The 26,478-nt window shown below is 41.9% G+C and overlaps 2 protein-coding genes across 7 annotated transcripts; one reads left to right on the top strand and one right to left on the bottom strand.

Annotated features, from left to right (window-relative positions):
* Positions 1-1,272: 1,272 nt before the first annotated feature.
* On the top strand, positions 1,273-18,302 carry TMEM269 (transmembrane protein 269). Its single transcript, XM_022575448.3, has 6 exons — positions 1,273-1,411; positions 5,100-5,197; positions 5,891-6,034; positions 6,682-6,882; positions 9,404-17,214; positions 17,404-18,302. Exons 1-5 carry the CDS (start codon positions 1,320-1,322, stop codon positions 9,538-9,540), a joined length of 672 nt encoding a protein of 223 aa, XP_022431156.1. The 5' UTR covers positions 1,273-1,319; the 3' UTR covers positions 9,541-17,214; positions 17,404-18,302.
* On the bottom strand, positions 12,259-18,189 carry SVBP (small vasohibin binding protein). 6 transcript variants are annotated; one of them, XM_022575453.3, is made up of 3 exons: positions 18,141-18,189; positions 17,300-17,474; positions 12,259-12,680 (listed from the first exon to the last, which is right to left on the bottom strand). In XM_022575453.3, the coding sequence occupies exons 2-3, from the start codon at positions 17,411-17,413 to the stop codon at positions 12,594-12,596; spliced, it is 201 nt and encodes a 66-aa protein (XP_022431161.1). In that variant the 5' UTR covers positions 17,414-17,474; positions 18,141-18,189; the 3' UTR covers positions 12,259-12,593. The 6 variants fall into 6 exon arrangements, with proteins under 6 accessions (XP_022431161.1, XP_089750992.1, XP_022431162.1 ...); XM_089894866.1 differs by having other exon boundaries at positions 17,300-17,449; positions 18,141-18,173; XM_022575454.3 differs by lacking the exon at positions 18,141-18,189 and adding an exon at positions 17,768-18,088 and having other exon boundaries at positions 17,300-17,449.
* Positions 18,303-26,478: the final 8,176 nt, after the last annotated feature.

Genomic DNA, 26,478 nt, shown 5'->3' with positions numbered 1-26,478 from the left:
CTGATTCCCTGCTGCTGAGAGAGGCTGAGGGAAGGGAGGAGGCCTGGGCAGGGCCTGCTCCTGCACGGGGAGGCCGTAGCTGCCCAGCCAGACTGGCCATCCGAGCTCCCTCATTGCCCGCACAAACCGCCTACCCCACAAACCTCCTGCTGCTGAGATTATGCCCCCTTTAAGAAGCACCAGATTTAGAATCAAACAGGAGGGATTGGGCTTCCCTGGTGGCGCAGTGGTTGAGAGTCCACCTGCCAATGCAGGGGACACGGGTTCGTGCCCCAGTCCAGGAGGATCCCACATGCCGCGGAGCGGCTGGGCCCGTGAGCCATGGCCGCTGAGCCTGCATGTCCGGAGCCTGTGCTCCGCAATGGGAGAGGCCACAACAGTGAGAGGCCCGCGTACCGCAAAAAAAATAAAATGAAATAAAACAGGAGGGATTGATTCTCCTCACCTAATGTGTGACTTTGAGCAAATACCTCCATTTCTCAGGACCTCAGTTCCCTCATTCATGAAACGGGGAGAATTATGGCACCATCTCCTAAGGTTGTCAGGATCAGAAGAGAGAGCGTGGTGGAAGTGCCATGTGAATTATTTAGCGCTGTCCATATTCATTTTCTGTTGCTCATCTCTTCCCCTATTGACACTTGGGGCACCTCAGCCACAGCCCTGTCTTTCTGAGGGAGTGAGCGTGGCCTCCGGGACAAAGGAGCCTGAGTCTGCAGCGGGCCCTTTGTGCTTCCTTCCCTTCAGGTGGCCTCTCTCCCCCTGGGCCACTCCTGGGGGTGAGGGGGTTACCCCTTCCCAGTGTTTTTGTTCCTGTGGGGCTCACTCCAAAGTATTAAAAGTAGCTTTATAATTAAAAAAAAAAAAGGAAAAAGAAAGGAGGGCTCATTTATGATAAAGGTCTCTATGACAAGGGCTCATCTCTCAGATGGGGGAAGGGCGCATACCCCTTGGACCCTGGGCCATGGGAGTGCCAGGAGGGTCAGCATATGGGGTAGAGGGAGGTCTGTGCTGTAGGGCAAGGGGTGTAGTCAGAGAGGGGTGGAAGCTATGGTTGTGCTGGTTCACTCACTTTGCTATTGAACTCCCCAGGCGCTCATCTTCAGCACCTTTGTCTTACCTCCTGGGTCTCCTCCATCTACCAATATGAAACCATGTTGGGAGGGCGCAGCTCTGGGATGAGGTCTAGGGGAACAGGAGCTACTGGGTCCCTGGGAGCCTCTTTTGGGACTCTTTGACCTTGACAACCCCTTGTCCCTCTCCCCTGGGCCCCAGGTCAGCACACCAGTTTCTTCTTGACCAAAGAGCAGAGCCACGCCCAAATGAATGAATTTTCCTGGAAGGATGTTGCCAGTGCCTTGTCCGTGGCCAACATGATCCTGGGGCTCTTCTCCATCTTCTGCAGTTTCTGCAAGTAGGTCTGGGGCCCAGCAAGCTCTTAGCCAAAAGCTGGAGCCAATGGCATGAGGGAAGGAGTGGGGAGTCTAGAGCCAAGCTCTGAGGCGTACAGATCAACTGGGGGCAGGAGAGAGTGCAGTAGGTTGGGAGTCAAGGGGTCAAGATCCTGGCCTCAGTTCTACCACCAGCCTGATATGCGACCTTAGCTAGGTCATATCTTGAGCCTCAGTTTCTCCATCTTTAAAACAAGCAGCTCACACTATGATCTCTATAGTTCCTTCCAGCTATGGCAATCTAGAATGGTTTCTATGAGAAAATCAAGAGGTTTTGAGATTTCTGTTCTGGTGGCCTTTGCATAATCCTTGGGTAGGCAGGCGACCATTAAATTTTTTTGATTCTTAAATTAGAGCATATGATCTGGCAGAATATTTGAAATTAGCACTGTTCTGGAAACTCTGAGACATGTATATGGGCCCCCCCAAAAAGCTGTAGGCATATTATGTTTCTATAAATTGAATCATATTTCAATGGCTTTGGGAAATCAGCTCTTTAAAGATAAGTCCTTTATAATGCAAATAACACTCCTAATCTGTTTGATTCTTTATAACCATGAGCAAGTGACTTCTCTGGATCTGTTTCTCAACCATAAAATAAGAGGATTTTACCTGATTATGTTTAAGTTCCCTTCCAGTTTGAAAATTATATGATTCTCTAAGTCTGGGTTTTTGGGGTCTCATAAAGTGGGACATACCTGCAGCAGAAAATCGCTCTCTTCTTAGTTCCACCTAATCTTCTGGGAGTGTAGTTTTTATGCCATAATGGTGGGCCCAACTCCCTTTAGACACATAGGTATGGGTCTAAACAAAGGAAATACTAAGGTTGTTTGGGGACAGCTGAGGTCTGGGGTCAGGCTCTCTGTTTGCTTCTGCTGGGCCACCCAAGCATTGCAGTCAGGGTGTCGACTTGCGTATGGCCTCCTAGGGCAGTCTGGTCTGAGATTGTGGTAGCTGATTTCAGAGGAGTCTGGGAGCATGTGCTGGAAAGAAACATAGAATCCTTGAATGTAGGGTCTGAAAGATATCTTAGAAATCATTCAGAGCATCAAAATACATGAGACAAAAACTGATATAACTACAAGCAGAAACTGGTGACTGTATTATCATAGTTGGATATTTCTATACCCCTTTATCAGTAATTGATAGATCCAGCAGGCAGAAAATCAGTAAGGATATAGTTAAATTGAACAGCACCATCAATCCACTGGATCTAATTGATATTTATAGCATACTTCATCCAACAGTAGCAAAATACACATTCTTCTCAAGATCACCAAGATAGACCACATTCTGGTCTGTAAGACATACCTTAACAAATTAAAAAAAATAGAAATCATACAAAGTATGCTCTGAGGCCATATGGAGTTAAACTAGAAATTAATAACAGAAGAATAACTAGAAAATTCCAAAATAAATGGAGGTTAAACAACTCACTTCTAAATAATACATAGATAAAAAAGGAGTCTCAAAAAAAAAAAAAAAAACAAAAAAAAAAAGGAGTCTCAAGAGAAATTTTAAAAAAATATTTTGAACTAAAAGAATGTGAAAATACAACTTATCATAATCTGTGAGATGCAGTAAATGCAGTACTTAGAGGGAAATTTATAGCATTGAATGCATATATTAGAAAAGAAATCTGCTCTGTAAAAGACCACATCAAGAGAACTAGAAGACAAGCCACAGACTGGGAGAAAATATTTGCAAAAATACATCCAATAAAGAACTACAGTCCAAAATATACAAAGCTTAATGCTCATCAATAAGAAAACAACCCAATTTAAAAAGGGCCAAAGACCTTAACAGACATCTCACCAAAGAAGATATCCAGATGGCATTTAAACATATGAAGAGATACTCCACATCATATATCATCAGGGAAATGCAAATTAAATGGCAATGAGATACCACTATACACCTATTAGAAGGACCAGAATCCAGAACACTGATAGCAACAAATGTTGCTGAGGATGTGGAGCAACAAGAACCCTCATTCATTGCCGGTGGGAATGCAAAATGGTACAGCTACTTTGGAAGACAGTTCGGTGGTTTCCTACAAAACTAAACATACTCTTACCATATAATCCAGCAATCACACTCCTTGGTATTTATCCAAATGAATTGAAAACTACGTTCAAAACCTGTACTTGGATGTTTATGATGTTTTATTCATAATAGCCAAATCTTGGAAGCAACAAAGATGTCCTTCAGTAGATGAATGGATAAATAAATTGTGGTACATCCAGACAATGGAATATCATTCAGTGTTAAAAAGAAATGAGCTATCAAGCCCTAAGAAGACATGGAGGAACATTAAATGCATATTATTAAGTGAAAGGAGCCAATCCAAAAAGGCTACATATTATATGACTCCAACTATATGACATTCTGGAAAAGAAAATATGTGTCCAAAAATATGGAGACAATAAAAAGATCAGTAGTTTCCAGAGGGGTTGAGGAGGACATAAATAGGTAGAGCACAGAGGATTGTTAGGGTAGTGAAAATTCTCTATATGATATTATAATGATGGATATATATATCATTATACTTTTATCCAAAACCATAGAACGTATAACACCAAGAGTGAGCCCTAAGGTAAACCATGGACTTTGCGTGACTACAGTGTGTCAGTGTAGGTTCATCCTTGGTATGTACCAAGGCCAGAATGCACCATTCTGGTGAGTGATGTTGATAATGGGAGAGGCTATGCATATGTGGGGCTAAGGGGTATATGGGAATCTCTGTATTCCTCTCAATTTTGTTGTAAACCTAAAATTTCCCTAAAAAAATAAAGTCTTAGAAAAAATGGAAAAGAAGGAAGATCTAAAATCAATTATGTAAGCTTCCACCTTAGGAAACTAGAAACAGAAGAGCAAATTAAATCCGCAGTAAGCAGAAGGAAAGAAATAATAAAAATTAGAGCAGAAATCAATGAAATCGAAAACAAGAAATCCATTTAAAAAAATCAATGAAACCAAAACCTGGTTCTTTGAAAAGATCAATAAAATCAATAAACCTCTAGCCAGGCTAACCAAAAAAAAAAAGACAAGACACAAATTACCAGTGTCGGAAATGAAAGTGGAGGAATCATTACACGGACATTAAAAGCATAGGAAAGGAATATTGTGAACAGCTCTATGTCCACAGACGTCATAGCCTAGATGAAACAGACCAACTCCTTAGAAGATACAAGCTACCAAAACTCACCCTAGGAGAAACAGATAATCTAAATAGGCCTATACTTATTAAATAAATCATTTGGTACAAACCTTTCATTTTATAGATGGAGGAACAGAGACCTAGGAAGGAGGAGTGGTTTATCTGAGATGGTTGTAGAGGCTGGACTAAGGCCTAGGACCCTCCTTGCCACTGAATGTGCCTGGAATTTAGAATTGAAAGGGACCTTAGTGATTACCGAGGGGGTTGAGGGCACCCCTTTAAGACTGTGGGTTGAGAATGAGTATGGAAGGGTTGTAGATATGTGTGTGTGTGTGTAAAAAGCAGCACATATCAGAAAGGATGTGAGTGTGGGGAACACGTAGGGGTGTGTGTATGTGTGCTAGCGTAGGAAGCATATAGCGGGAGGGGGGTGGAGTCCAGTGGAGACTATGAAAGAGCCGCCCTTTGGGGCCTGCTGGCCTGCATTTTAGGAAGTCCCCCTGTGCCTCCTGGATGCTTTTGGTCAGCTTTCTATTAGACATGGCTATCGGGGCAATGACCAGACACCTCTACATCTGCTCCACATCAGGTGAGTCCAGGCCTCAGACTCATAATCCCTGACCCCAGGAGCACCATTCAGGTCAGCTTCTCCATCCTCTGAAATACAGCAGGCTTCCTTGAGTCACCACTCCTGTTCACATCCCTCTGAGTGTAGCAGAAGCAGCCCTTGAACAGGAGTTTGTGAGCACCACAGTCTAGATCTAGCTCCTCTGCTGGTTCGCTCATTGATCGCTGGCTGTCTTTGTCCTGGCCTTCAGTGGGCTTATCTGCCCCGTCTCTCTCTTCAGGGCGGATCTGGGAGTGGGAGTGGTGGTTGTGGTCACGGGGGAGTGGGGAAATGAAAAATTACCCCAAGCAGAGCTGCTGGTTTAAAATATGACAAAATATTTCCATGCAAGATTTTGCTTGAAAAAAAAGGGTTCCACAGCTTATCGATACGTTCCCAATTGTAGTCCAACCCTTGCGTGTTACAGGATGGGAAAACTAAGACCTAGACAGGGAAAGACTTGTCTAAGGCCATGTGGTCAGTTTGAGGCAGAGCCAGAAGGAGATCCTAGTCTTTGATCAACAGGCCCCCCTGGGGAGCAGCTGTTGCCCTCTGGCCCCTTAGGGACCTGACAAACAGGATCCCGCTTGTCCTCACTCCAGCTCCCCCACTAGAAGGGACTAAAGTATAAGACATATGAGTGTAAGTTCTTCTAACCTTGGCCTTCTGGAACAGGAGCCAAGCTGAATGACTTTGCTGTCTTCACCACCTTTGGCCTGGCCTCAGCCCTGCTTCTAGGCATGGATGGGCCTCTGAATGGCTTCCTGGCCATCATCTATGTGTTGGCTATTTCAGTCCGCCTCTGTTTCTATTCAGCTGGTGAGTGGAAGCCAGCCTTATGGCTGAGGGTAGGGAACCATGGAGGGGAGAAGCTGTTGGATGCCGGAAATGTGAGGTGCAGTAATTGACTCCTCTCCTTCCTTTTACGGAGACCCCCTTCCTTCCTTCTCCCCTGCTCTAGGCCCACTGGAGACTGAAGGCTGCATTGGCAGAGACCTGTTCTAGGGGGCGGGAACCCTTGGTTCTTGAGCCAGCTGTGCCTTTTTCTTGTAGTGTGACCTTTGGATGGAGCATATGAATTCACAGACTCTAGAACTAGAGGTCATACTCCAGTTTCCCATAACAGATGGAGAAACTGAACTCTGGTGAGGGTAATTACCTTGCCTAAGGTCACAATGCAAGGGATTGCAGATGCAGACAGAAAGATCTCAAAGGACCCCTCTACAGAGGCTTCCTAGGGGCCAAGGCATAGGCCTGGTCCTAGCTGCCTGCTTTACCTTGAGGATCCAGTGCAAAACCCACACATCATCTCTAAATAACTAAGTGCTTTATGGCTGGCCACTGCCCTGGGATTAGGGGATTTGGAATGTGGGGCAGGGAAGACCCAAAGAGAGAAGGGCGGATTCCTCTGGTGGGTGCTTTAGAGCAGTGGGAAGCAGCAAACCCCATCTTTTCTTTCCCTGCAGGCGTTCCCTTCACATACAAGGGTCTACCCTGCCCCTATGCTTCCTGTGTTTTGGCCTCCACCTCCCTCCTGACCAAAGGCAACACATTCATTCTCTCTTGCATGGCTTCATTCATGATTCTATTCATGATGGACCAGAGCTACTACCCACATGACGAAATCCTGGAGTCTGAGAACTGGAAAAAAATGGTCTATCTGGGAGGTGAGTGAAAATACTGCTCTTAAATGTCACTAGTGATCATTTATTGTCACTGCTGCTCATTGCCACCCTGTACCTCGTCCCCACATTCCCTGTTTCACCCTGCTTTACTTTTCTCCATAGACTTTATCATCACCTGATATGTATTTACTTGTTTGTTGTCTATACACACTAAACCTGCCCACCCCCCATAGAAGATTCTTTTTTATTTGTGCTATAATTCCTAGTACCTAGGATTGTGCCAATCACATAGTAGATGCTCAATAAATATTTGTTGGATGTCACTAAGTTCAATAGAAATTTAGGGAGCACTGACCATATGTGAGGTGCTAGGAATCAAATCGGTAAACCAGACAAATACTTCCTGCCTCAGGATTTACAGTCCGATAGGGGAGACAGACATCAAACAAATCATGGCAGAAATAACTAAAAATATATAGTTTTGATGTGCTGTGAAACTATAGGGTGCTCTCAGAGGGCATCAGAGGGTGACCTAATTTAGACTGGAATGCCTTAAGGATGGGAAAGGATCCTTAAGGAGGTGACATTTAAACAAAATCTGGGTAAAAGTGGTCAAAAGGTAAAAACTCCAGTTACAAGACAAGTTCTGGGCATGTACAGCATGGTGGCTACAGTTAACAATACTGTATTGGCTTTTTGAAAGTTGCTAAGAGAGTAGATCTTAAAAGTTCTCATCACAGGGAAATAATGTGTAACTATGTGAGGTGATGGATATTAAGTAAATTTATTATGGTTATCATGTTGCAATATATACAAGTATCAAACCGTTGTTGTTACACTTTGGACTAATAACAATGCTATATGTCAATGATATCTCAATAAAACTGGAAAAAAATTTAAAATACATGAAAACTGCAAGATGATTGGCCAAGTGGTGGGAAGGATGGTTCAGAAAAGGAAACAATTTTTGAATGCTCTGAGGCAAGAACAGCTGGATGCATTAGTGCACCAGTGTGGCTGGACTTGCTGAGAGAGGGCTTGTGACAGACTGAGGCCAGCGAAGTGAGCAGACTGGGCAGGATTGGGGATTGGATCCTGTAGGCAAATGAGAAGCCTTTGAAGGGATTTCTGAGCCACAGTTTTAAACAATCACTTGGACTGTAATGAAGAGAACAGATTGTAGGAGACTAAGAGTAGAAGTAGGAAAACCAGCTTTTTGTCAGATGAGAGGTGATGGTTGCGGTGGAGATGAAGAGATTTGGCATAAATGTCAAAGTGACATAGTTAATTTGTATGAATTGCATTTCCATCAAAGTATTACCACAGTCAGGTTGGTAGGGATTTTGGTTGACATTTGTAATTGAGTTTGATACGGTAACACAGGGACAAAGTTGGTTTGGTCAACTTTGAAGCATGCAAAGCTAAACTCACCTGTCATCTAAACTGGCCCTGTGTGGGGCTAGCTTCTGCTATTAAATCTCACATTGTTACTTGTTCTCCAGACTTCTGCAACAAAGTTAAAGGGGAAGAATAACATCTCACGTTTGTAGTACTTCCATAAATTTCTTTCACACATTAGCCATTCAATCTCATTATGACAGAGGGTGAGAGGCATTATTATTCCTCTCTTAAGGTAATAAACAGGCTTTTAAAAGTTAGGTGACTTGCCCAAAGTCACACTGCTGATAAGTGGCAAAGTATGGACTTTTCTAAAGCCAGGTTTTGGGACTCCAAATCCCATGTTCATTCTACTACATCACAGCGGTATCCATTACAGGATCACTCATGCATTTCCATTCCAGAGGAGGCAGGACAACCAACAAATCTGTATTCTGGGGGGTAATAACCAACTGTCCTAGGCAGTCAGAATATTATAAGTGTCAGTGTAGGGAACTGTTTACTATTCAAGTTTCCAGGCCCACCTTGCAAGCAGGCCTTTCTAAGGATAGCAGTCTCAGGCCTGCTATGTTAATTCTTTTCTGCATGCATAAAATATTTTATTGACCCTTATCTCATGTTAAACTTGAAACAATTAGGAATATTTTTTTTCTTTGTTTTTTTTTTCTAACAAGAGATCTGGGCAACTCAAATTTATTCTTGGCTAAGACTGACTTCTGATCTGAATTTGACAAAATGGAGCCTGAGATTGCATTAGATTGTAATTGTCTAGTTACACAGGGACAAACTCTGCAAAGGCAGGGATCATGGTTTTAGTGTCTTAGGCTCTGTGAGTAAAAACTGAAGGCCAGGGCTTCCCTGGTGGCGCAGTGGTTGAGAGTCTGCCTGCCGATGCAGGGGACACGGGTTCATGCCCCGGTCTGGGAAGCTCCCACATGCCGCGGAGCGGCTGGGCCCATGAGCCATGGCAGCTGAGCCTGTGCGTCCGGAGCCTGTGCTCCGCAACGGGAGAGGCCACAACAGTGAGAGGCCTGCGTACAGCAAAAAAAAAAACAAAAAAAAAAACAAAAAAAAACTGAAGGCTGGAAAGATGGGAATGGGAAGTACAGGGTGGAAAATACACATAAGACAGCTTCATAAAAATTGTTTGCCTTTTTTCTTCCAGGTGTCATCATGGTGTTTTTGTCTCCATTGTCGCTAACTGCTTTTTACTGCCTGATGTGGTCACTCTCCTACATCTTCTTTCCAGATGCTCTGTGGCACAAGGCAGCATGTCTTAAGCTGCAGCACCGAAGACACTAAACAGCCTTACCCACTCCCGCTGGCCTCTGTGGGGTTTCTGCCAGCATGTTGGGCCAAGCCCCGCCTTACCCTTACTAAATGTTTCCTTGTCCCTATGTTGTGTATGTGCTAGATACATGTTGCCTTGAACCACAGCAACCCACAGTAGGGCCAACGGCCTATATACTTCTTCCTCTTTATTCAGGGTTCTGAATCTCTTGGGGACGAGTTGTTTATGTCATACAGAACAGAATTTTTACCAAGATAAATTTGGGCTGGGCTTGAGTTCCATCCCTGTTACCTGCTGGGTGAACTTGTGTACTCAGGTTAGTCCCTTGGAAATGAGTGAAACTCTTCAGGGTTGGTCTAGCCTCCGCCTTGGTCCTGCCTGAATGTAATTACTCCAGTGGTGAGGTGGGGCTAACTAATGCGTTTCTTAAATTTACAGACTCTGGCTCTGTAGAGCGGAGCTGATAGCAGGACAATCACATTGCCCAATTTGTGTGTAGGATTTTGTAACTTAAAATTCCATATTTCCACAATCAAAGCTTCTGCCTTTGGCTTTGTTTAGAGATTAGACACATTGGCATCTTGAGGGTATCGTCTGGTCTCCAGGATCTCAGTATGTGTTCTTTTCCTAAGCTCTAAAATACTAAACTCTAGATATTCAAAGGGCACTTCATATTCTAAAATCCAAATTGAATAGAAATAAAATTATATGCAGCCCTAAAGCGGCACCTCACAAAGAACTCGGGCCCACTGAAAGTCATGCCCCTGGCACTGCCTCTGGACTTTCCATCTCCAGGTGGTGAACCAGATTATTGGCTTAGTTCCGCCCCTTCCTCAACTAGGGCACCAGAGCACCTTTACCTCGGGTCTGACTTCTTTTGCTTTTCTTTTCTTTTTTTTTTTTTTTTTTGCGGTATGCGGGCCTCTCGCTGTTGTGGCCTCTCCCGTTGCGGAGCACAGGCTCCGGACGCGCAGGCTCAGCGGCCATGGCTCACGGGCCCAGCCGCTCCGCGGCATGTGGGATCTTCCTGGACGGGGGCATGAACCCGTGTCCCCTGCATTGGCAGGCAGACTCTCAACCACTGCACCACCAGGGAAGCCCGTGATGTCCTCTTCTTAAACCAAAACTACATTAGCTATCAGATTTGGCCTCAAATGATTTTTGGCTATATCTAAAACTTGAACTACATTCAAAGGAAAAAGATGCAATTCTGAAAGAGGATTTCCATGTCCATTTTGAGCCATAGCAGCAGAGCTAAAATAAATATGTAGACTTCCAAGAGGACTGCTTTGAACGGGAAAATACACATTTGATTGTATAAATTGTACTTTGTTTATAACAATAATAATCATACTACATTGCCTCAAAACAATGTTTAGGTTATAGCAATATGAGGATAGCTATAGGTCAGCTAAGAGCCTCTTGACGTAACAGAGGGACATGTGCTTCCTTCTACCTACATGAAAGTAAGGCTACACTTCTACTCTGGCTCTGGGGTCTCAGGATGCTAATGCTAACCATTCAATGTCTTTACGTCCTTAGTCAGGAATCAAAATAAAAAATAGAACTAAAATAGAACTTGTTATAAAATTAACTAAATAAAATAAAATATTCTAACATATAACAGATCTTAGGAACAAGTGGGAAGGCCAAGACTTAGAAAACATACTTCTCAAGCATCTTTTCTGATAACAACGGTATGAAACTAGAAATCAACTACAAGAAGAAAGGTGGGGAAAAAAATCACAAATATGTGGAGACTGAACAACATGCTACTGAACAACTATTGGGTCAACAAAGAAATCAAAGGAAAAATAAAAATTATCTGAAGACAAATGAAAGTGAAATTTTGACATGCCAAAACCTATGAGATGGGGGCTTCCCTGGTGGCGCAGTGGTTGAGAGTCCGCCTGCCGATGCAGGGGACACGGGTTCGTGACCCGGTCTGGGAGGATCCCACATGCCGCGGAGCGGCTGGGCCCGTGAGCCATGGCTGCTGGGCCTGTGTGTCCGGAGCCTGTGCTCCGCAACAGGAGAGGCCATAACAGTGAGAGGCCCGCGTACCGCAAAAAAAAAAAAAACAAAAAAAACAAAAAAAAACTATGAGATGCACCAAAAGTGGTACTAAGAGGGAAGTTTATAGTAATACAGGTCTACCTCAAGAAACAAGAAAAATCTCAAACACTCTAACCTTACGCCTGAAGAAACTAGAAAAAGAAGAACAAATGAACAAATGAAGCCCAAAGTGTTGGCTCTTGTGCCCTCGCTGAGCAATCTGCCTCATTTCCATATGTGTTCTGCTTCTAGGCCTGATAAGGTGAAAGATGAAAATGAAAAATGAAAAACCAAAAACTAAAATGAGAAACCAAAAGCGCCTCACTCCCCTCCCCCTGCTGGTACAAGCCTGCCACTAGCTGTCCACATTCATAGGGTGACAGGAATCCTAGCTTCAAGCCTCTAACCTGAGTTGTGGCTCATCTGGGAGCAGAGGCCACATATTTATACCCATGTGGCTAAAACCTTAGGGTCTGTAGGGTCTGCAGAGCTTTAGGCCCAGGAAGAATGAAATCTGGAAGCAGCCATGTTCTCTCTCTCCTCTCCTCTCTGCTCTCCTCCCGAAGGAGAAAGGGTCCCCTCTGCTCACCTCAACTTTGCCTGCCTAGTACGTTCTTTTGGACTCCACCTTCTACGGCTAGGCGCCCTGACCCTAAAGTATGAGCAAACAAACATCTTATTAGTATTTTATTTGTAGTTTTGGAGATTTACAGTTTCACAAGAAACACTGATTTTTTTTCAAAAAATAGAAAAAGTTAAAAAAAAAGAATCTATTGTCTTGGAAGAACAGAACAAGTCTCTTCAGCAAGCAATGGGCCAATTCAGATCGGAGGAACTAGTGAAGTAAGTTAGATATAGGAAGTTCCGATTTATCGTTTCAGGAATAACACAAATGTCTTCTTGTCCAGTTGTATAAGGCTCCAAATGGGCCATCTCAGCTTAAGACTGGTAACACACAAACAAAACACAAAGCCTCCAGGGTCCCATCGAGTGTGAATGCAGGGGTAGCTCACTCTCCAGGAGGCTGCATCTGTTTACAGAACTCATCAAACTGCTGCTGCTCCAGTTCTGTCATGACTCTGTTGAGGGCATAGATCTGAACGGGAGAAAAGACATGTTAGCAATGGAGGCAAATGCTTAGTGTATCTTCAGACACAAGAGGCTGTGTCATTTGAAAATGCCAGAACTGCATTGGTAATGCAGGGGCAGGAGAGGTAGACAGTAACTCCACTGGGGAATCGGATAAGAAGCAGTGAGGCAGGTGACTGATCAGGCCTTTAAAGGATCGGTAGGATTTGAACAGGTAGAGACTGGGGAAAGGACATAGGTGATGGGGGAGTGGATATTATGATTAAATAAATATAATGCAAAAGTACAGCATTAGTTCTAGAAACTTCAAGTATGCTAATATGGAAGATATCATGGAATGGGGTTTGGGGAGCTGGAGAAAGCAAGAAAAGTATGTTAGGGCCTTAAATGCCATGCCAAGGAATCTGGACTTTATTGGGCTGACTCTGGAGAGAGAAGTGTGCAGGGAAGCAACTTGATTATATGTGTGCTTTGAGAAAGAAAACTGGAGACCATGTGAGAGATGGAGTTGGGGAGGAGAGATTATAGGCATTAGGAGACACCTATTACAATAGTGCGGGAGGAGATAGTAGGAACATGACCCAGGGCAGGCAGTGGGGTGGAAAGAAAACTGTGAGAGACATTCTAAGGTGAAAAGCAGGGTGTCTACCTTATTGCTCACCTTGCAGTAATCAATTAATCCACCAAGGGAAGAGAAACAACATAAAGCTTCCACATTTGTATAGAAGAAAAAAAGAAGGACCGTGTTTGTGTGTAGGGGATAAAACTTGAGTAATCAAAAAGAAGGGAAAAAAACCTGAGAAGTGAGACAAATAGAAAATACAAAATAAGAGCAGAAATAAATGAAAAAGCAACCGAATGTACAATAGAGAGGATCACCAAAACTGCAAGATGGTTCTTTGAAAATACTAAAGAAAACCCTGCAAACCTCTGACAAGACAGGTCGAGATAAGAAGGGAGAAGGCACAAACAAACATTATTAGAATTTAAAAGAAGCCATAATTACTGACACAATGGAGATTAAAACAAAACTTATGAACTCTGTGTCAGTAAGTTTGAAAACTTAAATGATCAAAACTGACTAAATAGAAAGCATGAATAATCCTACAATCTTTTTTTTTCCCAATTTTAAAAAATTTTGATAAGATTCTATAATCTTGGGACTTCCCTGGTGGCGTAGTGGTTAAGAATCCACCTGCCAATGCAGGGGACACGGGTTCGAGCGCTGGTCAGGGAAGATCCCACATTCCGTGGAGCAACTAAGCCAGTGCACCACAACTACTGAGCCTGTGCTCTAGAACCCACGAGCCACAACTACTGAGCCCATGTGCCACAACTACTGAAGCCCGCGCACCTAGAGCCTGTGCTCCACAACAAGAGAAGCCACTGCAGTGAGAAGCCCGCGCACAGCAACGAAGAGCAGCCCCCACTCGCCACAACTAGAGAAAGCCCACGCACAGCAACGAAGACCCAACGCAGCCAAAAATACATTAAAAGAAAAAAAATCTATAATCTTTAAGTAAAACGGAATTCCACAGTGATGAAAATAGTCTCAAACAACAACACAAATGATTCTCAAAAAGCATAATACTTAAAGTGGTCAAGTTTTATGTATGTTTTACCATAAAACAAACAAATAAATAAATAAATCTACATGGTTAAAGAAAAAAAAAAGATGCTGAGTGAAGAGAACCAGTCACAGAATACGGTAACATATATAAAGTTCAGAAACATGCAAAACTAGACAGTATAGTGTTATGCTATAAAATATTATTTAGGGGTATGCACAGAAATAGTAAATTAATACAGAACAGCAAGGGAGTGATTAGCATGAAATTAAGGGCCGAGGGTACTGCTAGTGGGAAGGCTGGGGACATGGCCAGAGAAGAGCTTCTAAGTTACTGGTCATGTTCTATTTCTGTAGTTGGGTGTTTGTTTTATTCATCTTCTTTAAGTGCACAAACACATTATATATATATTATTTATATGTATTATATAATTAAGAATGTATTAAGTACGAATATACTTAATATATTAAGAATTATGTATTAAGAATATATTAAGCAATTCATTAAGCAGAGAAAGAAGAGACTCAAAATGGGTCAAGGGTCCAAGCCAAGGAATGAGACTTTCAAGGACAGGATCACCAACAGTACCAAATGCTGCTTCAGCTGCCAAATGGGCCTCTGTTCCCATTCACCCCTCTCATCTCTCCTTCTCATCTCACTTTCTGGAATGTGGCATCTATACAGAACTGAAGGGAAACTGTGTCTCCGCCTCCCCACAAGGGCTCTTGTCACATTCCTATCTTAGGAAACTGCATTCCAGGCAACACAGACAAAACAGCAAGGCAACTGTGGGGCAAAGCAGGGAGCAGGGGAGAAAGTCCAGAGACCTGTTTGGATGGCAGTCCTGCCCCTCAATCCCTTACTACCTAGGAATTCTGGTCCCAACACTTCACTTGAAATGAGGATAATACTTTCTACCTCACAAGGTCATGTATGTTGTATCCCCCTTCCTTATTCCAGGAAGGATTTACAAAGGTCAGAGTGGGAGCAACAATAATATACCCTGGTGTGAGGATTACATGTGGTGATGCATGTGCCTGGCACATCTGAGGAGCTCAACAAGGGCCAGCTGCATCGACAGTGCAAGATCGGTATGACATCTTGGCAAATGAGCACAATTCACCTTCAAGTCCGCACAATGAAAACAGTGACTCCTGATAACAACCAGTCGCTGCCATTTCTGAGCGCTTTCTCTGGGCCACAGGCACCGTCCTACGTGCTTTACATACAACATTTCTATTCCTTACAACAATCTTGTGTAATTGATGTTATCATCCTCATTTTACCAAAAAGGAACTGAAGAGCTGAGGTTCAGAGAGGTTAAGTATCTTGTCCAAGGTGACCTGGGAAGAACTGGAATTTATGGAGGAGTTGGGGTTTGAAGTCAGACAAGTAAGTGTAACCTGTGGAACCTCACCGGCAGGGTGTCAGTAAACACATGAACAATGTCCTCAACATTACCGCTGCAGTGTGCACAAAGGACAGTTTCCTAGGGCTGTTTCTTACAGCGGCCCTCCAACTTTCACCAAAGCGCTGAGCAGTAAAACCGTCTGGGGGCCTGTGTCCAGGTGAAGATGGGGGAGGTGAAGGAAAGAGGGGCACAATCTGTTAGAACCCAGGTCCACAGCTCTCAAAGAGTCTGCCTTAATCCAAAGGCAGATTTCAGTTTATGGATTAATTTCAAACACACTATTAAGTTTACTTATTATGTTTATGTCGGCCTCCCCCGCTGAATGCACGCTCCACAAAGGCAGGGACTCCTCTGTTCCTACAACAGTGCCTGGCATGTAGTAGCAGTTCAATATTGTGAGTGAATGGATCAGATTAACAAAAATTTAAAGTCTGACACTATTAAGCATTGGAAAAGAAGTGAAGAATGAGAACTCTCTCACACTGCTAATGCAGGTGCAAACTTGTACATCTCTCTGAAAACAATTTGGCAACGTCTAGTAAACTTGAAAATGTACCCAATAATTCTACTTCTAGTTATATATGCCCTTCAGGAATTCCAGCACAGGTGCCCAAGGAGACATCTAAAAGTTTTTCACTACAGCATTGGTTGTAACAGCAAAAAAAACCCTATGAATTATTTAAACATCTGTTACCGGAGAACGGGGTAAATATACTAAAGTGGATCCATAAACTAGACTACTATTAGCAGTGATGAGGAATAAACTAGATTCTTACATTAACATGAATAGTTCTAAAAAACATAAACAAAATGCAAAATAAAACACGTGGAATCAGTTTAATGTAAGCTTTTAAAACACAAAAGAACATTTTATATTGTTCAAAAATATCTACAAATATTTGAGTGTAAAAGTATAAAAAAAAATAGTGGTTGCCCACAAGGAGGGGAAAAGTAAATGGAGAAAGGGGACTTCAAATTTTTATGTAATTTTTACTTATCTTATTTAAAAAAGACTCCAGGCAAATATGACAAAATGTTAAACACTACCAATCTGGGGTGCTGAGTACCCAGGTGTTTGTTATAATATTCTGCTTTTCTGTATTTTTAAATTTCTAAAAAAAAAAAAAGAAACAAGCAAAAGAAATAGAAAGAGGGAAGACTGCGAGAAGCTTTTTCCTGATATTAAATGCTAAAATAAAATATTCATGTAAACAGTCAGGTTGATTTTTAAGTGCAGACTGAACAAAGGAACACAGTGTTGGGTGTAGAGCTTGGGCCTCTACTTCCCAATTAGGAGGAGCAACTCTCCAGGCCAAATCCAGGACATCTGTACTAGGGTGTGTGACACTTGCTCTCTCTCACTGCCTTACAGGACCCCTCCCTTACATGTCCCTTCTCTTTTTCCTTTCTTCCTTCCCTCAGGTCCTACCACAAAAGCTCTGCGCCAGGAGTCATCTGGTACCGGTCGGGGTTCTGACACTTGGCATGTGACTCTGGAACCTCAGTGATCTCCTCTGGAAACCTGGGATAACACCTGTTTTGGCTGGATTGGCTGGAGGCAGGTAGGGCTCCCCGTCACAGCTCTATCTCTCTATACCGGCATCATCTCCAGCAGACTACAGGTATACAGGCCCTCCTTACTCTCACCTCTGCTCTCTGTCTTTGCTTCAGCTCCTGCTGGGCTGATTTCTGCTTGGCCTTCTCAACTCTGCTGACAGCCTCTTTAACTTTGGTTTTTTCTTTACGTGCAGGTGGATCCATGACTTGGCTTCTATATACTTCTTAGTCAGCTCTGACCTGGATGGTACAGAAGAAGGCGGATCTAAAAACAAAAAAAGAACGAACGAACGAACTTCCATTCACTAATGCCATACCTCAGCCCCTTCCTTTGGCAGGGGAGGCAGAGGGGCCCGGGGAAAAGGGCGCTGCATTGGAGGAGTAAAACCTGAGTCCCACTGCCACCACCTCGCTGGGTGTCTCTAGGCAAATCTCCTCCCCACTCTGAGCTTTAGTTTTCTCCGTCTGCACAATGGGACAACAGTCCATCCCCTGGCCCCCTCCCACGAGCTGCCGTGTGCGCACCAAATGCGAAGAGCCCTGTGAACGGTTTCCTACACTGTAGCGCGCTGCATCCAGCGTGGGACCGCCAGAATTACGAGGACACCGCGGCCCAAAGGGACCGACCGGCCGAAGTCTCGAAGCGGGCTGACGGGGAGCCCAAGGCTCGCGCGGCCTCCAGCCTCCGGACCAGGGCTTTCCCACCTCTGTCCTCCCAGAAGGTTACGGCCCGCTCGGCCCGAGGGGCCCGCCCTCCTCCACCGCCCCGCCCGGGCCCAAGCCCGGCCCCAGGAGAGCTCCCCTCCCGCCGCCGCCCACTCCCGGTGCAAAACGGCGGCTGGAGACGGGCGGCGCTCGGGAGTCGCTGCCTTCCCTCCCGGGTCTCGGGACTCGGACAAGGGCCCAAGGGGGAACCCCCGCCTTCCCCTACCTCCCAGCCTGCAGTACGAGCCTGCCGCGCCTCGGATTGGGCGGGGCCGGGAGGCGGAGGGCGGGCCGGCGCGTCGAGGCCCCGCCCACAGGGAGGCCCGCGCGTGCGTAGAGAGCGTGTCTGGACGCCTCGCATCGGTGCTGGTGCTGGAGCTGGAGCTGGAGCTGGAGATGGGGCAGGGGCGGGTGGGTACCAGTAACAAAAGCTTTTCCTGGGAATACTTTCTGGGACAGACGCTAGGCTTTGAAAGGTGAGATCTGAAACCTGGGACTAGAATTGTAACCCTCTGAGCCTCAGTTTTCAATTCGGAAAGTAGGGATGATGATTGCTGCCTTTTTTTTTTATTATTATGTAATTTAGACAGTAAACATGGTCTGTTTTTTCTTCTTTCCAATAGAATACATTTGATCACTTTTTTTTTATACAGCAGGTTCTTATTAGTCATCAATTTTATAAACATCCGTGTATACATGTCAATCCCAATTGCCCGATTGCTGCCTTCTTGATTCAGAAACTTGTTAGGAAGTCAAGTGAGCTCCTGTTTACCACAGTGCTTTGAAAAGGGAAATCGTGATGGAAGTATAAATAGCCAATATAAACAAAGAGAAATGTTCAAGTTCACTGATAATCGATAATTTTAAAATTACAATTTTATAACTATTTACAATAATTTTACAAATTGAAATAGCTGGCTATCATTTTTCATTTATTAGATTATCAAGGATTGGACAAAATGGTAGATAAGTACTTTAACAGCAGAAATCTTGTACAGTCTAATAATAACAACGACAATAATAACTACCTCTCTTCTGGACTTATATTACAGGCACTGTTCATAGAGCTTCACATTTATTAACTCATGTATTCCTCATAATAAGTACGTATAATAGTGTGAATATATAATAATATACTATAATTGTTCCCATTTTACAAATAAGGAAACAGAGGCACAGAGAGTTTGTGACTTGTCCAAGGTCACACAGCCAGTAAGTGCCCTAGCAAGTATTTCAGCTAGGATTTAGGATAGGACAATGGCCTATCCAAAAGAAAACGTGTTCAAGCCCACTCCTTTTCTTCCTCTAAGGATTGGGCAAGAATTGAAACAAAGGATGGATTCTAAGCAACAGTGAAAGTGTAGCCCAGATGGACACTCATATTTTCAGTCAAAGGGTAAATTATCACAACCTTTTGGGAAGCCAGTTTAACACTGCATTTCAAAAGCCTTGAAAATGAACACGACCCCACAAAAAGACAAATACTGCATTATTCCATTTCTATGAGATATCTAAAATAGTCAAACTCCTAGTAGAATGGTGATTGCCAGGGGCTGGGGGGAGGGGAAAAGGGAATTGTTCAATAGATATAGAGTTTCAGTTTTGCAAGATGAAAAAGTCCTATAGATCAGCTGCACAACAATATGCATAGAGTTGATACCACTGTACTGCACACTTAAAAATAATTAAGATGGTAAACCTACCTAAGGAGGTAAAAGACCTGTACTGGAAAACTATAAGACACTGATGAAAGAAAGAAGACACAAACCGTTGGAAAGATGTACTGTGTTGTTCATGGATTGGAAGAATTAATATTGTTAAAATGGCTATACTACCAAAGGCAATCCACAGATTCAGTGCAATCCCTATCACAATAGTAAGGGCATTTTTCACAGAACTAGAACAAACAATTTTAATATTTGTATGGAAAAAAAAAGAGCCCAAATAGCTAAAACAATGTTGAGAAAGGAGAACAGAGCTGGAGGAATCATGCTCCCTGACTTCAGACTATACGACAAAGCTGCAGTAATCAAAACAGTATAGTACTGGCACAAAAACAGACACATAGATCAATGGAAGCGTATACAGAGCCCAGAAATAAACCCATGCACTTATGGTCAATTAATCTACAACAAAGGAGGCAAGAATACACAATGGAGAAAAGACAGTGTCTTCAATAAGTGGTGCTGGGAAAACTGGACAGCTTCATGTAAAACAATGAAATTAGAATATTCTCCAATGCCATATACAAAAATAAAATGGATTAAAGACCTAAGTGTAAGACCAGAAACAATAAAACTCCTGGAAGAAAACATAGGCGTAACATCTTTGACATAAATTGTAGCACTATTTTTTTGGATCTGTCTCCTAAAGCAAAGGAAATAAAAGCAACAACAAACAAATGGAAAATAATTAAACTTAAAAGCTTTTGCATAGCAAAGGAAACCATCAACTGAATGGAAGAAAATATTTTCAAATGATATGTTCAATAAAGTGTTAATATCCAAAATATATAAACAGTTCATACACTCAATATCAAAAAACCAAACAACCCAGTCAAAAAAATAGGCAGAAGATATAAATAGACATTCTTCCAAAGAAGACATACAGATGGCCAACAGGCACATGAAAAGATGCTCAACATCATTAATCATCAGAGAAATGCAAATTAAAACCACAATGAGATATCATCTCACACCTGTCAGAATGGCTATCATCAAAAAGACACAAATAAAAAATGTTGGTGAGGATGTGGAGAGAAGGGAACCCTTGTACACTGTTGGTGGAAGTGTAAATTGGTGCAGCCACTGTGGAAAACAGTATGGAGTTTTCTCAAAAAACTGAAAATTGAACTACCATATGACCCAGCAATTCCACACCTGGGTATATATCCGAAGAAAACGAAAACTCTAATTTGAAAAGATACATGCACCCCAATGTTCATAGTGTCATTATTTATATATATATATATATATATATATATATACACACACATACACACACACAATGAAATATTACTCAGCCATAAAAAGGAATGAAATTTTGCCATTTGCAGCAATACGGATGGACTTGGAGGGTATTATACTAAGAGAAATAAGTCAGACAGAGAAAGACAAATACTGTATAATATCACTTATATGTGGAATCTAACAAATAAAACAAACTAGTGTAGTGACTATAACAAAAAAGGAACAGACTCACAAATTAGAGAACAAACTAGTGGTAACCAGTGGAGAGAGGGAAGTGGGGAGGGGCGAGATAGGGGTAAGGGATTAAGAGGTACAAACTGTAAATAAGCTACAAGGATGTATTGTACAACACAGGGAATATAGTCAATATTTTGTAGTAACTATAAATGGAATATAATCTTTATAAATTGTGAATCACTATATTTTACACATATAACATGTAATATTGTACATCAATTATACTTCCATTAAAAAATTTGTTTAAAGCTTAAGATGGTAAATTTTATGTTATGTGGGGTTTTTTTTTAACCACATTGAAAAAAAAATAAGCACAACTTTGACTCAGCAACTACACTTTTAAGTTATCCTAACTAAATAATCAGAGACGGTGCTTTTTACTCCTAAGAGTAAAAAACCAAAACAATGAAAATATTTATAAACGGGGTCAATTAAATAAATTATAGGATAGCTATAATGGGATTCTATGCAGCCATTAAAATGACACAGAAGAATTTTTTATGTAATAAAATGTTTTTAGTTTAGTAAATGAAAAAGTTACAGAGGCATATACAACATAGTCACAATATTTGTTTTATTGTTTCAGAAAAGATTATTATATACACATGAAAAAGAGGCTGGATGGAAACACACCAAATTACAAATTGAACTTAAGAATGGAGATTATTTTTATCTTCTTTGTGCTTTTTTATATTTTCCAAAATTTCTACAATGAACATTTAAACTTTAGCAAGATTTATACTTTCTTTTACATTTTTGTCACATTGTACACTTTATAAAGTTCATATAAGCTCTGGATTAGATTACAGCTGGAGACAGGGCAGGGACTTTGGAAGGCTTTACAAAGCCAACAGAAACAGACTGGATATAGGGTATTAAGAAGTGGAAAAGCCAAACTGGAAGATTGGAAAAAGAGTGGAGCCACTGATAAAAGTGAAGGTATGATGAGTTGGCTTGGGAAAGGATGAGGAAGAGGATAAGTCAGAGGTGTGTGAGTGTGTGAGTGTGTGTGTGTGTGTGTGTGTGAGAGAGAGAGAGAGAGAGAGAGAGACAAAGAGAGACAGAGACAGAGAGTGCTAGTTTACACTTACACGTGGCAAAAAGCAAGAAGAGTTGTCCAGTAAGTATAGGGCTGCAGAAAATCACAGGTGTGTAGATACTGGTTTGGGATTCTTCATCAGAAAGGTGAAGGCTGGAGCCAGGAGGGAGTGAAAGTCCCTTCTCTGTTCTTCCTCCATGAGTTTATGATCTCTCTTTCTCTCTCTCTCGACCATCAACAGACTCTTGGACAGTCTACAAAATTCCCTGGTTGATTGAGTCAGTGTTTACATAAATATAACTATTCCTAAGAGTAAAAAAGAATATTTTTACAGTGTATACTGTACTAAGATTACATTCACTTTATTAAACAACTCTAAACAACTCTACAACTCTTTTTTTCCTGGAGTCAAAAATTGCCTACTTTTTTCATTTGTGTAATTAACCTATGCATCCACTGTTAATTATTCCATAAACTCTCCATCAGGACTATAAAACGTCTTTCTATCTGGTCTCATGAATCTGATACTTTTCAACTTTTTTTTTTCCCTTAGAGACATTCTTCCTTAGGCCTATCCTCCTCTCGCTCCAAGCTGTTGTCTTGGCTTTGCTATCCAACTGTTGTCCTGAGACTTCCCATAACCACATTCTGGGGACTTGCATCTCCTCTCCTGTCCCAAATCCCCTGTCTCCTGGATATTCCTATTTGAGGCTTATTCTCTCATTTTGGAGGAGCTCATTCCCCAGTAATTTCCCCAGAATAAGTTCATAGGACGTACATTTTTGAAACCCTGCTTGTCTAAAGATGGCTTTATTTTGCTCTCACACTTGATTGACAGTTTGGCCGGGTACAGAGTTCCAGGTTGGAAATCATTTTCCCTCAGAATTTTAAAGGCATTGATCCACTGTTATCTAGCTTCTCATGTGGCTAGACTTTTGAGAAGTCTGATTTATTCTGATTTCCTTTACTTCTTATGTAATTTTTGCTTGTTCACTTGTTTCTGGAAGCTTTTAGGACATATATTTTTCCTTTATCCTTGATGTTTCAAACCTTCATCATGTTAAGTAATAATAACGTAAGGCTTTTTCATTCATTGCTCTAGGTACTCAGGGGTCCCTTTCAATCAGGAAACATACAGTCTTCAATTCTGGGAAATTTTCTCTCTGTTAGATTCCCTTGTTTTTTTCATCATTTTTCTTTCATTTTCCATCACTTGGTTTTGTTTATTCTAACTTTATAAGAGATTTTTTAGTAGTTACATTTTTATGTACGTATGTATTTATTTATTTACTTGGCTGTGCCGGGTCTTAGTTGCGGCATGCAGGATCTTTTAGTTGCGGCATGCAAGCTCTTAGTTGTGGCGTGCGGGATCTAGTTCCCTAACTAGGGATCGAACCCGGGCCCCCTGCACTGTGAGTGTGGAGACTTAACTGCTGGACCACCAGGGAAGTCTGTATGAGAGATTTTTCTGAAATTTATCCTGTAGTTTTTCTGTTGAATTTGTTCATTTCTGCTATAAAATTTTAATTTCCAAGTGTTTTTCCTAGTACCCTGACTTTCCTTTTGGTAGCCTCTTGCTTTTGTGTTGTGGATTCAGGATCTTCTCTTATTTCATGTTTCTGAGGGTATCAGTTGTAGTTTTCTGCCATTTTCTTCCACTTCTTAGATGGTCTCTTGTTGTTTATTTTGGTCTCTAGCTTTCAAGTTAGAGACTTTCCTCAGATAATAATACTAGCTACCATTTATTGGGTGTAAAGCACAGTTCTAAGTATTTTACATGTTTTAACTAATTTAATCCTTACACCCAATGACTGAGTTACCATTTGTATCCTCAATTTACCAAAAAGGTAGAAACTACTGTGTATAAAATAAATAAGCTACAGGATATATTGTACAGCACAGGGAATAGAGCCTATACTTAATAATAACCATAAATGGAATATAACCTTTAAAAAAAGTGGTTTATTTATTGTTCTGGTGTATGAGACTATGATAAAATTCTAAAAAGTCAATTTTCCTGAAAAAATCAAGAAAAGTGTAAAAAAAAATTACTAGTAAGGAGAATTCCTTGGTGGTCCAGTGGTTAGGGCTCTGAGTTTCCATTGCAGGGGGCACAGGTTCCACGCCTGGTCGGGGAACTAAGATCCCACATGCCACATGGCGCAACCAGAAAAATAAATTTACTAGTAAGGAAACTGGGACACAGAAAGGTTAAGGCTCTCATCCAGGTCACACAGCTCAGAAGTGGACCTGAATCTAATCAAACCTGTAGCTTTCCAGTTTCAGAAATCTGAGGGATAGAGAAATAAATTAAATGTTCCTGCAAGAACGCAACTGGCCAAATCCAGAATGCAGGACATTGTACAAGACAATTTACCAACAATCAAGGGTGTAAGGAAAACTTTTTCTAAAAAAATAATTAATTAATTAATGTAATTCATTTTTGGCTGCGTGGGGTCTTTGTTGCTGCACGTGGGCTTTCTCTAGTTGTGGCAAGCGGCGGGTACTCTTTGCTGCAGTGCGTGGGCTTCTCATCGCGTGGCTTCTATTGTTGTGGAGCATGGGCTCTAGGTGCGCGGGCACGCAGGTTCAGTAGTTGTGGGTCGGGGGCTCTAGAGCACAGGCTCAGTAGTTGTGGCACAGGGGCTTAGTTGCTCTGCGGCATGTGGGATCTTCCCAGACCAGGGATCGAACCCATGTCCCCTGTGTTGGCAGGCGGATTCTTAACCACTGCGTCACCAGGGAAGTCCCTGGTTATCCTTTTTAAATATAGCAGCTTGTACATGTCAATCCCAAACTCCCTAACTATCCCTTCTCTCTACCCTTCCCCCTGTGGTAACCATAAGTTCATTCTCTAAGTCTGTGAGTCCGTTTCTGTTTTGTAAATACGTTCATTTGTATAATTTTTTTTTAGATTCTGCATATAAGCAATATCATATGATATTTCTCTGTCTGACTTACTTCACTCAGTATTACAATCCATGTTGTCTAGTATGTCCATCCATGTTGCTGCAAATAACATTATTTCATTCTTTTTTATTTCTGAGTGATCTTCCATTGTATATATATACAACATCTTCTTTATGCATTCATCTGCTGATGGACATTTATGTTGCTTCCATGTCTTGGCTATTGTAAATAGTGCTGCTATGAACACTAAAGTGCATGTATCTTTTCAAATTATAGTTTTCTCTGGGTATATGCCCAGGAGTGGGATTGCTGGATCATATGGCAACTCTATTTTTAGTTTTTTAAGGACCCTCCATACAGCTTTCCATAGTGGCTGCACCATCTTACATTCCCCCAAGAGTGTAGGAGGCTTCCCTGGAAAAGGAGCATTTCAATCACCTCAGATAATTACGGATAGTTTTTTTTTTGTTGCAAGAAGAAACTTGACAAGTGGTAGTTGCTTAAAGGTTAATGCAGCATGGAATCTAAAACCATACCAGTGAACTTTTCCTTTCTTTCCCTGCCCATCTTTTTGAGATATAATTGACATATAACACTGTGTAAGTTTGAGGTATACAATCCATTGATTTGATACACTTATAGATTGCAAACTGATTACCATAATAAAGGTAGCTACCACCACCATCACGTCACATAATTACCATTTCTTTTTTGTGCTGAGAACATTTAAGATCTACTCTTTTAGCAACTTTCAAATATATAATACACCAATGAACTTTTTACACCCTGTTCCAGTAAAATCCACCAGATTGCCTTGCATATTGGTGGCTCTTTTACTTATGCATAGTTGTCAAGACATGTATTAGTCATTTAGAATTTATTGGTTCACTGTGCAGATATTTCAAATGTTGACACATTTCATTGTATAACATAAAAAACTTGCATTCACTAATGTCACTACCAATCTCATCAGAAAAATCTTCCTTTACTGGGAAACTATCAAGCTCACAGTAGCAGATAAAACTGCTAATTTCCAACCAAAATATCAAATCACTTTGGCAACAAATACTGTCAGTTGTTTTCCTTCAAGCAACAGGTGCCCTTTGTTCATTTTAGAGAAAACACCTGCCAAATACCCAAGTCTGAATAACAATAGTTTGTCTGTTTGTTATACTTTCAGATAAGAATGAAGTCCATGGAGACTTCCCTGGTGGCGCAGTGGATAAGACTCCGCGATGCCAATGCAGGGTTTCAATCCCTGGTCGGGGAACTAGATCCCACATGCATGTTGCAACTAAGAGTTTGCATGCCACAACTAAGGAGACCGCCTGCTGCAACTAAGACCCGGTGCAACCAAATAAATTAAAAAAAAAAAAAAAGAATGTTCATAGCAGTACTGTTTGTAAAAG

The sequence above is a fragment of the Delphinapterus leucas genome, chromosome 1 (assembly GCF_059928025.1).
Source record: "Delphinapterus leucas isolate spDelLeu-1000000601 "Yukka" chromosome 1, BTC_Dleu_Yukka2, whole genome shotgun sequence".
Classification (NCBI taxonomy): Eukaryota; Metazoa; Chordata; class Mammalia; order Artiodactyla; family Monodontidae; genus Delphinapterus; species Delphinapterus leucas.
The sequence above is the reverse complement of the archived record's forward strand: the minus strand, read 5'-3'. Positions and strand labels throughout refer to the sequence as shown.